Source organism: Etheostoma spectabile, chromosome 22 (assembly GCF_008692095.1).
Source record: "Etheostoma spectabile isolate EspeVRDwgs_2016 chromosome 22, UIUC_Espe_1.0, whole genome shotgun sequence".
Lineage (NCBI taxonomy): Eukaryota > Metazoa > Chordata > Actinopteri > Perciformes > Percidae > Etheostoma > Etheostoma spectabile.
In genome coordinates, this window is record NC_045754.1 from 18,256,484 (window position 1) to 18,273,531 (window position 17,048).

At 39.9% G+C, this 17,048-nt stretch overlaps 1 protein-coding gene across 2 annotated transcripts in view; it reads left to right on the forward strand.

The window, feature by feature from the left end:
* Positions 1-17,048, forward strand: part of mmp16a (matrix metallopeptidase 16a (membrane-inserted)) — a 92,550-nt gene that overhangs the window by 61,029 nt on the left and 14,473 nt on the right. For both annotated transcript variants that reach the window (XM_032503679.1, XM_032503678.1), the window contains 2 exons: positions 2,873-3,090; positions 15,157-15,295. In XM_032503679.1, coding sequence (XP_032359570.1) covers positions 2,873-3,090; positions 15,157-15,295 — 357 coding nt within the window. The remainder of the gene's footprint in view (positions 1-2,872; positions 3,091-15,156; positions 15,296-17,048) is intronic.

Below are 17,048 nucleotides of genomic sequence, written 5' to 3' on the forward strand. Positions count from 1 at the left end.
GTAAACATAGAGGGCTCGATGAAGAGAAGGGAGAGCACTGCAGCGCTTGGGAGCGCTTTAAAACCTATTTTATAAAGTCTATTTTAAAACTCATAAAAGAAAGAAGTTGCGTTTGGGATTCAGTTGGCTCGGAAATTAAATAAGAATCAAAGTCATACTTAATTTTTTTAATTAAAAAACAAAAATTCAAAGTTATTTGAAAATGAAATTGTGAACAGGGTGGAACGAGATCCCGATTTTATAACGATTAATCATGCAGGCCTACTTAAGCGCGTGTTGTAAATCCACAGTACATACTAATTCGATTCAATACTAATAGTACATTGTTTTAGTAGTTAGTGTACATACAAATCAACATGCTTACATATTTACCACTCATCAGGGAGGTTCTACAAATGTATTAAGTTGCATCATGGGAATTGTAGGATCCAGTTTTTGGGATCTTGACCCATTTTAGGGAATAAAAGGTAGGACATCGCAGCTTCGGCTGGATAGAATCAGATTCTTTTTTTTTTTTACACAACTCATGTGAACCCCCCAGATTTTATGGAATGGAATTGCCTGATTACCCCTTTATGGACACTCAGAAAGGTCCTTCAGACTCCTTTGTTTTCAGTCCAGACTATTGGTTTCCATCTATGTGCCGTTGAGGCGCAGGAGTAGCCAATCACCTCACCCAGCTAAACTCACTGATTAGCCTCCTGCTCTTTGGTTTAAAGTGTACTAATCAGTGAAATGAGCTGCTGCAGTGATTGGCTTGGGCCTTGATAGCATTTAGGGGACCACTGGTCTAACGTAAAGACTTGAAGATATCCGGTTCATTGGGTAAAATGTTTGTGGAGTAGTGGATAAAATTAGACTGAAAGACCCCAAATCTGTCAGATGCTTGCCATGTTTAATTTTCCTTGTCATAGTTTTTTTTTTGCATGTTTGTTTACACACCCATCTGACTGTGAGCCCTACCAATACTTACATAACAGCAGAGTGCTTTGGCTCCACTAATCTGGGATGGATTTCAGGGGATTTAATTTAGTCAGTGAATGAAATCTCTGTGCGGACTGGTGGGTGTCTGGCAGAGCAGCATTCCCTCTTTATCCCATGTCCAGCTAGTGTGTCAACTAGTTTAGTGGTTTGTTTTCATTTCTTTGTTTAATTGCTAATCATAGATTGACTGCTTTAGTTAAATACTTGGTTGTTCATTCAGTTCCTTTTTAATCCTTTTTTCATTCACTGAATTTTAAACAATTTGTGGACTCAGGTAATCATTCATAAGTCCTGAATGTTTACAGTAGATTTCAGGCTCATGATTTATACATGCCACCATTCCAGCATCCGTTGGCCCCAATCAACACATGCCAACTCATATCCTGGTTATCACAGTTACAGTGTGTTATTTATGGGTTGTCATGTGCTCAATTATTCAGACACACAACCCACTTGCTTGGCCTCGCTCTGTTTTTCCTCTGTGTGTCTCTCGCCCTCTTTCTCTCATGTAAATCATGAATGTGAAATGACGCCAAGGCATGTCTGGGCCTCCCGTTAGCGAGGACATTTTTATCTCTACAGAATGTACATTTTTATAACGTAGCCTATGCTTTATGTCTGTTTTATTAATCTTAACATATATTATGCTTTGGTGAGCTGAATCACTAGGCTTGGCAGTGTTGATCTTGCATGACCTCACCTTCTTTTTTTATCGTCTCCTTTATCTCTCATGTGTTATTTCTTTGTCTTCAACTCCTTGTTGCTATTTCCTCTTCATATCTTACCTCATCTTTTGCCAGCGTAGGTCCAGTTACTGGTGAATAAATGTAGCTTGACTTAAACATGTGGCTCTGCTGCAAGCTCAGGTGGCTCGTTGGCTGTAAATGGCACAGTAATAATGAAAGTGCTTCACACTAAATTTGCACACTTGTTTACAGCCCTAAATATCTATACACTCATATAAACTAGTTTTCCTGCTCAGGGCTACTGTTATTATCTCTGTCCTAAATTTGTTTTCTTCTTTGCCTAATATTCCCTTGCTTCATTTGATTGAATAAAGACCGGGGGAACTGCTAACCTGGCTCTGTCCTAGGGTAACACAATCCTCCAACTACTTCTAAGGTTAACTCATTTACATGTTACGTCTTATCTATTTAATCCGTATGGTCCTGACAATTCTTTGGCCAGTCGCAGTGACTTCCTGGAGTCTTGTCATCACTCCGGCAACGTCATGTGTTATTCAGTGATCTTTAGCGATGCTCATAATTGGATTTGTTACCATTGGACAAACGGGTATGCTGCTTCCTCCCTTTCCAGCTTTTGTGCAAAGCTAAGCTAACCGTCTGCTAATTGTAGCTTCATATTTAGCGTACAGACTAGGGGTGTGCTAAAAATTGATTCACATTCATATTGCAATTCAAGCTCTACAGATTCTTTATCAATTCATAGAATTCCAAAAATCTATTCTTTTTTTTTTGTAGTGGCATATATACTGTCACATGGGAAAAGTAACTACGTTTACATACTGTGAATCGTTTTTTTAAATTGAGAATTGTTTTGAGTCAAATTGATTTTGAATCAAATCTGATATTGTGACATTTTCTGAATCGTGCACCCCTAGTACAGACATGATAGTGGTATCAATCATCTTACTCTCAGCAAGAAAGTTTAACTTGTGAAAAACTCAGATTCACATTCCATATTTTTCATATGCATCGAGCTGCATCCATTGCAATGTGTTTACAGTACATTGTTGTTCTGTAGTAGGGTATGACCAGGTGTGGTCCAAATTCAACCACTTGCCCCCAGACATCTCTGGTTGCAAATGGTAAGTGTTGCAGTTCTATGTATCCCGACAAGTGAGATATTTTCCTCTGTCTGCCTCCAGGGCCTCCTGATAAGCTTCCCCAACCCACCAAGCCTTTGCCAACGGCACCCCTTCCTCGCTCCCATCCTCCATCGGACCCCCGCAAGCCAGACAGGCAGACACGACCTCCGAGGCTGCCCCCAGGAGATAGGCCGTCCCATCCCAATGCTAAACCCCACATCTGCGATGGAGGCTTCAACACCCTGGCAATACTGAGGAGAGAAATGTTTGTATTCAAGGTAAGTGACGAGTCTGTTATATCAAAACAAACCCGGGGCGTTTTCACTTTTTGTTTGTTTTGCAGAGTCATTATTAACCCCGGAGCTGTTTTACCCCATACTTGGATTTCTTAGTGGTGTGAGAGCACAGCAATCAATCGTTACAGGACACACAAACTTGTCAGATATTGTTGAAGGGTAGTTTCATATCATATTTTCAAACCAACAATATATGCCCAAAGCGAGTCCTTTCCTGCATGAGATTTACAGCTGTTAACCTAATCGACTCATCCCTTGAATCTGACCAATGGAAATGGCCTGCAGGTTTGAATACACCCTGTGGAGAGAGAGAGCTTGCTAGAAAGCTTCAAGGATTACCTAAATATACAGAGAGTGGGAGCTGTTCTGCTAACTAATCTGCTTCAAGTTCAATCATGTTCATATTTTTTTTCTTCTTTTTTCTACACATTAGTAGAAAAGAGAAAATCTGACACTGTGGTTATAGCTTGTAGAAATATGGCGGACTCTCCTAAATTATCTTAAAACGAGTGACTGTGTATTCCAGTGCATAATTAAAGCAGCTATTATGTCTAAAAGGAGCTCTTCCCAGATTACTTTAAGCCATTTGAGCAGGAGTTTGGGAGAAATGGATGTTTTACTAAGAAGAAACACCATAACATGCACAGTGCAGCACAGTTTTTTGCTCTCCCAACAATGTCAGCCTGGTTTTCATTCTCATGCAAGAGCAAAAAAGTCTACACATATCCCCTAATACATCTTTATCCTAGGTCTAAGCTTGTGAGCGCAAGACCTTGGCAACATGGGGTAAGCAACAGAGAAAAACCTTGGGGCAACACAAAGATGTCCTGTGTTCGCTACAGAAAGGCAAACGAGTGCCTCTGGTGCTTTATGTGAGTGTGACTGTATTTTTCTGGGGATATAAATAGATAGTATTCAATGGTTAATAGATAGGCTTGTGGAGCCAGGGGGAAAACACCTTGCTCTCCTCTCTCACCCCTCTCTGTGAGTGTTTTCTTTACACTCAATACATTCATCCAGCTTGGAACCAGAGCTGCTACCTGTGAAGGTATTTAACCAAAATTGCACTGTTCAAACTATCTCTGTTTATGGGAATAATAATATCTTCTAAAATCTTGGGGGGTGGCAGTTGCTGAGTTGGGTTGGGCTGTACGGACCAAAGTAGGGAGTGTTGATGACTAGCTGGAGAGATTTCACTTCACCTCCTGGTCACTGCCAAGGTGCTCTTGTGTCACCAAATGTGATATTTTTAAACACGTAATGTATTGGTATACAGTGTTGTTATCTCTCCATACTATGTGCTGATAGTAGCCTATAATACTGTTAAAACATCAACATATATTACTCCATTATTATCATGTTATTACAATATTAATATAACTATATTACCACTACCAATATATACATACGGTTTTCATCTGACCCATTCTTATGTATTATTACCTTGGTAATTGCATGTTATTACATCTGTTACCTTCTTATCACCTTATTACCCTAGTATCATATCTTATTACTGTCATGTATTACCCAGTTATTACTTTGGTAATTACTAGTTATTACCTATATATTACCTCTTTATCACACTGTTACCCCACTATTACCATCTTATTACCGTGGTGAAATGTAAAGTGCTACCACATTTTATTTTATTTTTTGTAACTGTTTACCTTTTATTTCTTATAGTTCACTGCAACGCAAAAGTGATGGTGTCAGTTTTATTATGCGCTTCAAACAAAAGGCACTTCCAATTCATATGTTTCATATTACCTGAGTTGCTGAGATGTGAAGTGTTTGGCCTGCGAGCAGCTTTTCAGCAACTGAGTGTAAATCCAAATATTTTGGTTTGCTGGGTTTATTAATATGCTATTGTTTCTTTAGCATTGCACTGATACTCTACTAAATACGCTTTTAGAAACCTTATGGATTTATTTTTAGACAACTGTAGCTTAGTTCATGGTAATAACTCCCACATCCCTTAGTGTGTCAAATGAGTCTCTTAGCACACTGCGGAGGCCGATCCACAGTGTATGTAATGTAAATTGCTTTTAGCAATTAACAGCATGGCTCCCCCTCTTGTTTAAACTCTCCGCCTATTACAGCCAGCTTTCCAATTAATACTGTGAAGAAAATGTAGGCCTCCATAATTAACTCATAAGCAACAAGGACAATGAGGTGTAGCAGTACTACTGTACTGTATGTGCTCTGTAGATGAGAGGAGTGTTGGAACTCAAAAAACAACCAACATGCAAAGGATATAAACAGACATGTCTGAAGTCCAAATTTTAAGCCACATTTTAGAGTTCTGTAAATGTAAACAAAAATGAAAACGGTAAAGTGTATGAAGTAGGAGTGTGAAGTGGGCATCAGCGCTAGAGCCCGACCGATAAATGATTTTTAAGGCCGATACCGATACCAAGATTTGGTTATTTAAAAATCTGATGTGCTGATATATATTTCAAAAGAAATCCAGAAACGCGTTACAAAACAAACCGATTTCCCTAACATTACTCATTGTATTTATTTATGAGTTCTCACTAAAATAATATGAAAATTAGTTTTCTTGTTACAAGGAAAATCTAAATATAGTAAAGTTCTGATAAATAAAATGTTTTAAAAATGCAAACTTAAGATATGAAACTTAAAGTCCTTTTGAACAAAAAAAAAAACATTGTTGCCAACAGGGACGTTGTAGAGCGCCCTCTGGTGGACAGACTATGCAACGCCAAAGCTCATAACATGGTTGACAGTCCGTTTTTATTTTTTAAATATTCATTCATCAGAATCATGTATTTGTCATTATAAATGATTCTGATGAATTAATAAATAAAAATAAAAAAAGATCAGGAAATGGCTAATATCGGCCGATATATCGGTCGGGCTCTAATCAGCACCGATGTGAAGAGGGCTTTGGCTCCATCAGTTTAAAGGTTTTGATGAGTGCTTCTCTCTGTTGGCCTTAAGAAGCTCACATTTTTCCAAAGGTGTAGAGGAGTGGAGGGGAAAGACTGACGCAGAGGGATGATTTGTTACAGAACATATGAAAGTGCAGTTGTAAATCCACTGTGTTCCCATCATTAGGACCACCAGTAATATCATGAGTCATTGCTCGCCTTTTTGTATGATCCACATATCGCCCAGTGAATCAAATGTGTTTATTAAAGTGAAATCAAAAAGGGATCACTGGTTTGACTTGGATCCACTCTGTGTGTTTCACAGGAGGAGCAGGTGGTCCTAATATTTCTTGATTCTCAGTGAGTGTTTAGCCAATTTTCTCCAAGAAGACTGTGGTATCCAGTTAATGCCTTCTTTCCTCCTGGTAGATAAAGCTGGAGTATTAATTGGAGATGTCTGGGTTACTCAAACATCGAGCTTGATAGGGTTTGATATATTACGTTCAGAGCATGCCAAGGTCTATGTATTAGACTACAGACTTGTTAGAATGATGGCTGACTGAATAGGAATGATTTACAGCTGGTTTTTACCTCTGGTTTCCGTTTTTATTTGAACATTTGTGTTTCTTTTTTCTGCCATTTGGTAAATTCTTGTTTCTTTCCCCTTGATTGATACAATTGATTGTCCACTTGGTTACTTCATGTTGTATGTCCATTTGGCCTGCACGGCTTGGCTAAACTCACTGTCTCCACTAGATTGTTTTGGAAGAGCAGAGTCAAGTTGATGCCAAGTCATTATAGCGGAGATCTCAGCAGTCTTACAGCCCCCGAGGTCCACAGGAGGGGTTTAGGGGGTGGGGCGGTTTAGAGAGAGTTTATCTGGTGCAATACACTGAGAGCACTGGAGTTTCCTATAAAGTCCTCGACTAAAGACATTCTTAGTTCACTAACACTCGTACGGTTTTGTCGACTAATCAATTAGTTGATTTAATCGACAGATGTGTAAAACTGAGTTTCTCAACAAATAATCTTGCAAAAGCACCAATTAAAATCTTGGGTTTATCGGAGATGTGCTCAGAAGTTTCTTGGAAACAAGTCATAAGTCAGCATGAAAGCATGAAAAAATGACTAATCGACTAAAGAAATCTTAGTCAGCCAAGACCAAAACCACCGAATAGTCGACTAATTGACTCACAAAGAGCAGTCCTAAAGCAAAAGCTGCATTTACAGTTAGAGATGTTCCGATACCGATAGCAGTATTGGTATCAGTATCACCTCCGATACTGCCTAAAACGCTGGTATCAGGAAGTACTGGAGTTTATGCACTGATCTGATAACACGTAATAAAGCCCTAAAGAAAATCTATGTTAAAGTAGTTTATTTATGTTCTTTTTCAGTTATAACTGACTTTCAAACTGGATAAAGAAAGAAAGTTTTGTGGTGTTTATTGTTTGTGTTTGTTTATTGTTTGCGTTTGCCGCCCTAATAAAATATATGACACTGGTATCGGCTCAGTACTCGGCATTGGCCGATACGCAAGTTCAGGTATTAGAATCCGTATCAAGAAGCAAAAAATGGTGTTGAACCATCTCTATTCACAGTACCAGTCAAAAGTTTGGACATGTTTTCTTAGTCACTTGAATGCGTGTCCAAACTTTTGACCGGTACCGTTTACTGTTGAAATGTATTACTTTTTAACTGTGTGCTGTGGTTTAATCTTACTTGGAACCTGTTGGTCTCCTAAAGGGAAAATAAGGCAAAGGAAAGAGTTTCATTGTCGAGTCATTCATGCCACATCTCTGAAAATGAGTCTGTCAAAACGTTGTATGTGATTATTCCTGCTTGCTTATTTTCTGTCTTTAAAAGTATATTGAAGTCTACAGATTTGTAGATTGCATCCACAAACATTTACATGTAAATAGAAAGGTTTTCAATCAAATCTTGCAATGGGATACCAGAAAGTTTAAACCAAAGTTGTTTTTTTCCGTGCTAGACTTTCAGAGCTTTTTCTTAGTTTGTCACGCTCCCAATGTGCACTAGGAGGAAGGCAAATGTATTTCGTATCAGAGCAGGATTTAGAAGTAGATGTAGTACTGCACTTCTGTAAAGTTGCAGGAGATAGACTTTATGAAAGCATTTAGAAAAATAGTAGTGTAAACCTGTGCAGCAGAGACATCCTAACTTTTGGTCCTTACTATTAGCCAAGCTACGAAAACGATGGATCTTACACTTCCCATAATGAAACTCAATAGTTGATTAGGACCCCCGCCTCCAAAATACCCACTTCTTTCAAGTCCCACACCTCTTATTTGAAATGCAGGCTTTCTGTTAAAAAAAAAAAAAAGTTTATAGCCAAAGCCGATAACATCATCAGGGTTATTCTTTCAAACATGGGAAAGCTGCTTTAAGAGCTTTAAGTGTAAAATTGGATTAGTACCCCTTTAGCTTCAGTGATTATGTTGCAGTTACCAATAAAGGAGGTAAAAGGTTAAAGCGTCCATATTATTCTTCATTTTTGAGGTTGTACCAGAATAGGTTTACATGGTTTAATTTTCAAAACACCATATTGCTGCTGATCCGGGTTTCACCCTGTGTGTTTGGGTCTCTGTTTTAGCTCCAAAGTGAGACTTCGCACTTGTTTTAGCTACAGAGTTAGACATCTTACTTCTATACTATCTTTGTTGGGAGTCGCAAGTCAGGATTAGCTGGGAGACTTCTTCTAAACAAGGGGCACTTGTGGAATACCTGCAGAACAGGGACATGGAAGTAGTTTTTTTATAAATTATGGTGAACTAGTGTGTGTTTTTCCATTGAGAATGAGCTAGCATGCTACCGCTAGCATGCTACAGGCAGCCACCTCATCTCGGCTAGGGACGTAGAAAGCTGTGCAGATTTTGAACAGCTCACCTGGAGACTGAAGGCAGAAGACATTCAAAAACCTGTATCTCACTCAAAACAGCATGTGTTTATTTCCAAGTTTGTATGCGTGTGGAAGCACCAGAGACACAAAATAATCACCCCAAATCTAAGAAGAAGTGATTTTGTTTTTATAATATGGGCACTTTAATTATTACCGTTATACCTTCCTAATTTTGAAATTGAAGTCAAATAAGCAAGCCTGACTGAAAAATGTAAGTCGTATGAAGAAAAAGAATCACAAAACCATTTTTCGTTTCTTTACAGCTAAAGGATCTCCCTTTCCTGAACGGAACTGCAACTGTTGCAACGACAGTAGCTGTAATAAGTTTTGTTTCCAACAATGCTGAGAGGTATCAGATTTATTCGAGGAACGTTAATCAACAAAGGCAGGTTAGGAGTCATGCTTGTTAAGGTGCAAGTTTTACGGGCAATCGTTTTTCTCTCCAGTGGGGTGACAGAGGGTCGCGTAAGGTTCAGGCAGTCATCTGTGTGGCCGTGTAGATCCAGTGTCACCAGTAACTGCCTCAGTGAAATTACACAGCTACCACTTTTATGACTGCAGGCTCTTTGGGTTCAACTTTCTGTGAACCCAAAAAACATATGCTGTCCCAAAGGAGACAGAGAATCCCTCAATGTATAGGCATGTAGACATGGACGGTGCTTTTCTCAGGCATTTTCTCCTGCAGTACAACAAATGTACTAGACCGTGACCTTATCACTTAAACTATCAGACAGTGACCAGACAGCAAGTTACGAAGACCACGTTCATTTCCTATCAGGCTCAGAGTGTAGTCAAATATGGAAATTTAGTCTCAGACATCATCCAGCAGATGTTTAGAAGTCTGGATTTAAGTTGATGGCTCGCTGGCGTCTTGTCCGTTTGTAGTCCCAGAAAATCCAATCTGGCCTTTGGGTTTTAAGCCAGACATTACCTAGAATATACTTCTATTTAAGTCTTAATATTTTCTTAGTGGAACAATAAACTCCACACAAGGACGTACATTACAAGAAGGGTAGTGTCCCATTGCCAGACCTTCCTCCACAGCTCTGGAGAGGAGGGTCTGGCTAGTCCACACAGCCTTCTTGGATGGGGAAAAAAGTGCTTTAGATTATTGGCATTTCTATAAACCAATCACAATTGAGTGAACTGTACAGAGCAATGGCGCCGCTGCAAAATAGCCTCGGGAAGGAACTTGTTTTGATGGAACTTGTGTGTTCAAATGTTATTTTAGTCATGCAAGAGAAAAATCAGATTAGACTAAATGTCCACATTTAGTCTAGCTAGCTGTCTGGATTTACCCTGCAGATATGAGGAGCAGTTAACCTTAGTCTTCATAAATCCACCCCAGTTTAGAATGCCAACACAAAGAAGTGGAAGGGAACGGACATCCCTCCGAAAAATAGGCAAATCCGGTGGAATTTCCGGCGGCACCTGAACAATACCCGGAATGAAACATCGTTGATACAGAGTACTAGAAGAGAAATTAACAAATGCACTTTTTATTTCTATAGAAAAGGTTTTCCATTGACTTCCATACACTTTACAGCCATTTACAGCCACTTCAAGGCATCCAGAAGCGTAAAAGAATACCTATTCTGGAAAGCAACGATACAGAAACGGTTGGGAAGTCAGTTTATTGAGTTTACATCTATTCTCATTTAAAAGTGCCTAAAAAGGATGCCTGGTTTGCCTGCTCAAAGGTTTGTAGCTGCAGCCCATTGCATAGATGCAATCAAAGCCTCTTTCACTGCCAGCAGTCAGGTAAAACACAGAAAAAACACACACGTCCCTCATCAGCCCAGCTGTCATCCTGAGAAAGTCTATAATAAGGGAAACTGCCACCCTCGTCCTCCTCCTCTCTTAAGTGTAATCACAACGGTCTCGCCAGTCTCTGAGAGACCTTCCTTCCTTGATGTGGACAGATTTAGAACAGGGGATTCTGGGATTCTGGGGCCTTGCGGTTCAGAATTGACCACTTGTGCACACTGGCCGCTCATGTTGGAGACGAGCTTTGATTCCGACATCAATTAATGAGAAGACAGCGGCAAAGCGGGCAGTGAGCTGTCCGCTCTACTCAGTATCTTTCTGCTTTTCTGTAACTGTGAGGAAAGAGATGGAGAGTCCAGCAAGAGTTTGAGTGGTCTCAGATGAAGATGTGAAAGACTTTGAATGGCCCCGATGAGATTTTTTTACCGATATAAATAGCCTCTTTTTAAATGGCAAGGCAGCTTAATTTGTATCAGCAAGGCAATTCAAAGTGCTTTACATAAAACATTAAAGAGCAGTAAACAGTTAAGAATTTAAAACAGCTACAATAGAATAAGACAGTTTTGAAATACAAGAATAAATAGTGCAGTGTAAGAAATGAACAATTACTTAAAGAAAGGCAGCATCAAACAGAAAGGCCTTGATTTAAAAGATGTGAGAGTTGCAGCGGACCTGCAGTTTTCTGGGAGCATGTTCCAGATATGTGGAGCATAAACACTGGACGCTGCTTCTCCATGTTTAGTCCCGACTCTGGGGACAGGACGCGGACTTGTCCCAGACGACCTTAGAAGTCTACATGGTTCTATGGCAGCAGATCAGAAATGTATTTTGGCCCTAAACTGTTCAGTGCTTTTGGTCAAATATTGCCAAGAAGTAGTATCAAGTTCATGCAGATACTGTCTTTTTCAGATGTTATAGATCGGTAGATTTGCACAGAAATAACACAAAGGAATACAAATTTAAAAAAAAAAACAAAGAGCACCAAGAACGCTATCATATAAGCTAAATATAAAGCTGCAACCGGGAGACAGTTAGCTTAGCCTGCATATTGCACTCTACTCTGCTGACTTGTAAGCAGTGTAAAGCTGCCATGTGAGAATGAACAGTAAGAAAACTGAACCATTGCAGTTGGAAAAGTTCAACCTGTGCTTCTTCTTGTAGTGACTGCATGTAAGGTCCATACTTTAATATTTACAACAAGAGCAGTTAGGGCTGGGCTTGACTATTGGTGCTTTCACTAAATATTTACACAGTGAGATTTTTGATAAATAATCATCAGTAATGTGGATATAATGACTTATATGGAAAGGCAAATATTGGAACAGTTACAACAGTCTGGTAAGATCAGAAAATGACATCACTTTACTGTAATGCAGCCTTTAAAACCAGGAAAAGACAACATTTATGTCTATTACAATACTACGATATCCAAAATCTAAGACAATATCTAGTCTCATATCTCGATATTGAGATATATATATATATATATATATATATATATATATATATATATATATATATATATATATATATATATATATATATATTATTTACGGTTACCTACTTTTGCTAAACTATTTTAATTACATATTTAACTTAATTTAATTTAACGTCACTCACTTACACGGCGATATTGTTTTTCTGTACTATTGCAACCGCACTTTACTTTATTTGATGTCACTTACATTCAGCCATATCTTCTGCTCACTGTCTGCTGTTTGCTTGTTTTTGTGTTTACTTGTGTATTTGTTTGTTTTTGCTCTTATTGTAGAAAATGCTGCTGCTGTAACAAGGAAATTTCCCCGCTGTGGGATGAATAAAGTATAATCCAATCTAATCCAATATAATATCGATATATTGCCCAGCTCTAGTAGTAGTTATCTTAGTGCAGTTTGGGCAATTTTGTCCCTGTCAAGGAAGTAGCTGTCAGATGAGAAAACCCACAAATAACTCCAATAAAACAACTCTTTTTCAGTTATTTTACTCAAAAAAGGGGATTTTGGCTTGGGTTTCTCAGGCTTCAACCATAGTCCCCAACACCTTTGAATTATTTACACCTGCATTCTGCTCTCAGTCAAGCTGAGCCAGTGTGTGCGTCACATTGAGCGAGTGAGAGGTCAGCAGCACTGACATCCTAACATATTCACCTCTTCACTCACATAAACACCCACGGCAGCAGCAGATGCTCACCCGCCAGTGACCTGAATGAGGTTTAAATTCATTGGGATCGAGTTTATGTTTTTTGGGCGTTTCATCAATCCTGGACGATTGGGCGATTTTGCTAAAAGAGAAGAATTTGTTAATGTGAGTGAAGACATGTTAATCAAGTGACTCACTAAAAGTAGCCTTTAAGAGCAGGAATCACATGGCTGGTCAGAGAGAAAGAGCCAATTGGGAACAAGGATTAATAAAACAGTTTTTTATATCCCTCAGTTGGCATTTTGAAGTGTAATTCTTAAGTTGATTTAAAAAAAAAAAGGAGTCCAGGCTTTGTATAGCAACGTGTGGATCATTTTACCTTTCTAAATTAAACTAAAGGTGATGTGAAGACACCAACATCCTCCGTTCTTTATTCAATACGTACCTGCGAAGGTGTGTGTGAGAGTACTGTATAAAAGAGAAAATCTGCGTGCAATGGATAAATGATGTACCTCTACTGAAATAAATGAATGATGTTCAGATTTTTAGGACTTTTTTTATAATGTATGAGACAAAGTACATTCAAATGCTTTATTACTAAAATAATATCTTTGTAGTTATTTAGAGTCTCTTTCAGTCATCTGATTGACTTTCCAACAAGAAATGTCACTTGGGCCCCGGTAGTAGGCCCGATCAGTAATTCATCAATTCATGGTTTATGCTTGCATTTTGGGTTTTTGCCAGTTATATTTCACAATAATCTCCCAGCAGAGCACCCATGAAGTAAAGTTCTCATCACTTGACCTGTGTACAAATACCTTTTTATTTCGGGAACACTTAAAGGCAAAGCATCATTTACCTGTTCTGAAGCTCCAGTCAACTCAGCAGGCCAACGACCTAATGCAGTAAAGGGATGTGCTGTACAGTATTAACTCCAAACTCACTCAACTCACAGGGCATTTTCTCCAGTTTGCGTTCCACATCACAAACAGCTAAAAGTCATCAGTAGGTACAGTTTGTTAATGCCGTTAAGCAGTCCAGAATTTGTATTCCTATACAGAGTGTATGGTAATTTAACCTTATTGCTTTTGCATGCATTATCTTGACACAGTATGCGTGGCAGCCCCTGCATATTGCCCTTTCTCTCAAAGCAGAGAACATGAACAATTTGAGATCTAACATTTCCAACTTCTGCTAAGACTAAAGTTGTTGTGATTATTCTAGGCGTTCCTGTAATTGCAAAGAGCCAGCTGAAATCTTCTAGAAGTGAAGTCTGGGCTTTATCGTTCAGAGTGGGAGTGGGACAGTAGGCTGGGAGAACGAACATTTTCTCTTGTATAAAGTCAAAGGGATTCAAATGGGTCGGATTTCACAGTTTTGATCTGTTTTCAATTACTGGGCCGGGCCGTGCACAGAAGAAAATTCGGAACAATTGAAATCTGTGGAGGCAGTAGGTACAGTTTAGAGCGAGAGAGGGAGGGGAGGAGAGGGGGAATTAGAATGAGAGACAAGAGGGAAATGAAAAGAAAGAAGAGGAAGAGTCCAGGGAGAGAGGAGAGTCCCAGAGAAACAATTGGATTAGACAGAGAGGGAGAAATAGAGCAGCGGAGAGAGTGTTTGATAAATGGGCTGTTTATTTAGCTTTCACTGTAAATGAGGCAGGGTGTGATGATGTGTTGTCCCCCCTCTCTCTGTCTCTGCCTCCCTCGCTATGAGGTCAGGCTTTTTTGGCCTGAGCGCTCAGCCAGTTCGGGAGACGCAATTGGCCGTTCATTGCCAAAGGGTGGGACATCTAGCTGTGTCCTAATGGCTTTCACAGCTGGGTCTCCCCCCCGGCTCCCTCTGTCATCAAGTTTCATCCAACATCAAAAAGACACACCTTCCACTTGGCCACGCTCACGTTCCCCTCCCCTCCCCGAAGGAAATAAGAGACTTCTTGGCTTCTCATAAAGCTCCTGGCTATCACTTTGCCCCCGTTACTTTACTTGATAGTTTTCCCAGTATGTTCTTCAAGTTCTGTGTGCGTAGCGATGGTCTCATGGGCTTTCCAAGCAACCTGAGAAAATACATTTGCCATCAGGGTTATCACACCGGCAGCTTGAGTTGATCATCGCTATGCAGGCTTTTTTTTTTTTTTTTTGAGGAGCTGATCTCAGTTTACTGCTGATCAGATGTTCTAATATACCGCCAACTGTGTAACAGTGTGCAGAATTCATTACATTTTTTTCCCCCCGGTTTAGGGGACTTTGTTGTTTTGGTGTCAAGAAATGTTTAAGTGACTTTGACCATGCGTGTCTCTGTTTCCTAACAGTGTGGTTTGTTCTCTTTCAGGATCACTGGTTTTGGCGGGTGAGAGATAACTCTGTAATGCCAGGGTACCCCATGCTCATCAGTGTTTTCTGGAGGGGCCTGCCACCCAAGATAGACGCCGTCTACGAGAACAGCGAGGGCAAGTTTGTCTTTTTCAAAGGTAAGCTCACGTGCTTCACCCCCATCATCACTGTTCAGGGTTTTCCCTGAGTTTTAAGAGCGCTTAGGTTCAAATGGCAGCATATGCTCAATTGCATTTTGGTGACGTCATTGCGCGATTATTTTCATGAAGCTTAGTAGTTGCCAGTTGCAGCCGTAGACTATATAAAATAGGTCGCAGAGAGGGAGAGATCACTAAAGCAAAACTTGGAGGAGTGGCATATAGTGCAGCTTAGACATGAAAGGGGGGGGGGGGGATAACATGCAGCTAAGGGATGCAGGTCGGAATCAAACCTACGGTCGCTGCAGCAAGGACTGAGCCTCTGTACATGGGACGATTGCTTAACCAGGTAAGCTACCCAGGCGCCCCTAACCAGCAGGTTGTAGCCCGTGGTTGTTGCATTTATGTGTGAGCTCCAGCTGCCACTGTGTTCGCAACATGCCTGGTGTTAGCGTGTGTGTGGCTGTGCCACTGTGCACGAGAACCATCATGTGGGTGCGGAAGACAACGAGCGGATGCCAGTCCCGTGTGTAGGCTCATCTAGATTCTCTGCATATTGTTTTTACGTTCATACTCTTAGGCGTTGCGCCTACACCGTATAACAGCAGGGAAAACCCCGCTGTGTAAAACACTTTTCCATTGAGGGCACATCTGAAAGCTTGGACTTATCTTCATCCAGCTCAGTCTGTATTATTCATTCACAGGGATTTGAAAGATACGTTCTGTGTACACGGCTGTCATGTTGTCTTTTTTATTATTTATTATTTATTAAGTATTGCAGTATAAGCATGTGTTTTCTAACTGTGCCTGTATTTAGAAACAAGGGTTTTTATCTTTTAATAACGGATGTGGGTGTGGGTGTGGGTTTGTGTGGATTTCAATGTAAATCTGTGGAAGATTAAAGAAATGCTTTGCTCACTTGGTTGGAAAATCCGCCATAATCCACCAGTTTTGACTTTTAATAAGACTGGTGTTTAGTAATATGTTTTAGTTTAAATCTTCAACCGTAGCTAAACATGATTAGTATGCAGAACTCTTGGAAATCACTGTCATGGTGTGTGCCGAGAAAGCTCCAATACGTCTGTTTCAGTAGATTATTATTTTTTTTTGTTACCTTTCTGAAGAGATTAATCCACATAATCAAATCTAGACTAATCTTGCCCAAAAACTGAGAGATTCAAAGCTAATTGTGTCTAAAGCCGCAAAGCCACTTAAAAGAAACGGCAAACAAGCACTGCAGTCCTGTAAACTCCTATTTGCATACACTCCAGAGAGGACGAAAGACAGCGAGGGAGAAAGAGTGTGTTGATGAAAGGATTTGGAGGCTAGCAGTGAAAGTCTGCTGAGATTAAAAACTACAAATCTTCACTCCAACCTGTTTCTATTTCCATCACAAAACAATTCCTGGAAATGCAGACTGCTGGTCTTGTATGTGCCACAAGTTTGATTTCAGTGTTTTATCCTCCACCCTGCTCTTTTACCGGGCTGGGTATGGCAGCAGGATTGCACACAGATTTAGACAATTTAAACTAACCGAATGCCATTTTTCATTTGAACACGCAGCGCTGATTTCCCAGAAGGCCTTATTCTGTCTGTCCCCATTTGGAATAAAACATTAGGAAGAAAGTTGGTCAGAAAAACAAAATGCAGCACTCTAGGTCCTCGTCTGACCAGGGGGTTGGGAATATCCTCTAACCTTGCCTTGTCTGATGAATTCACCGAAAATAAATGCACAGATGGAGGCTTTAGAGTC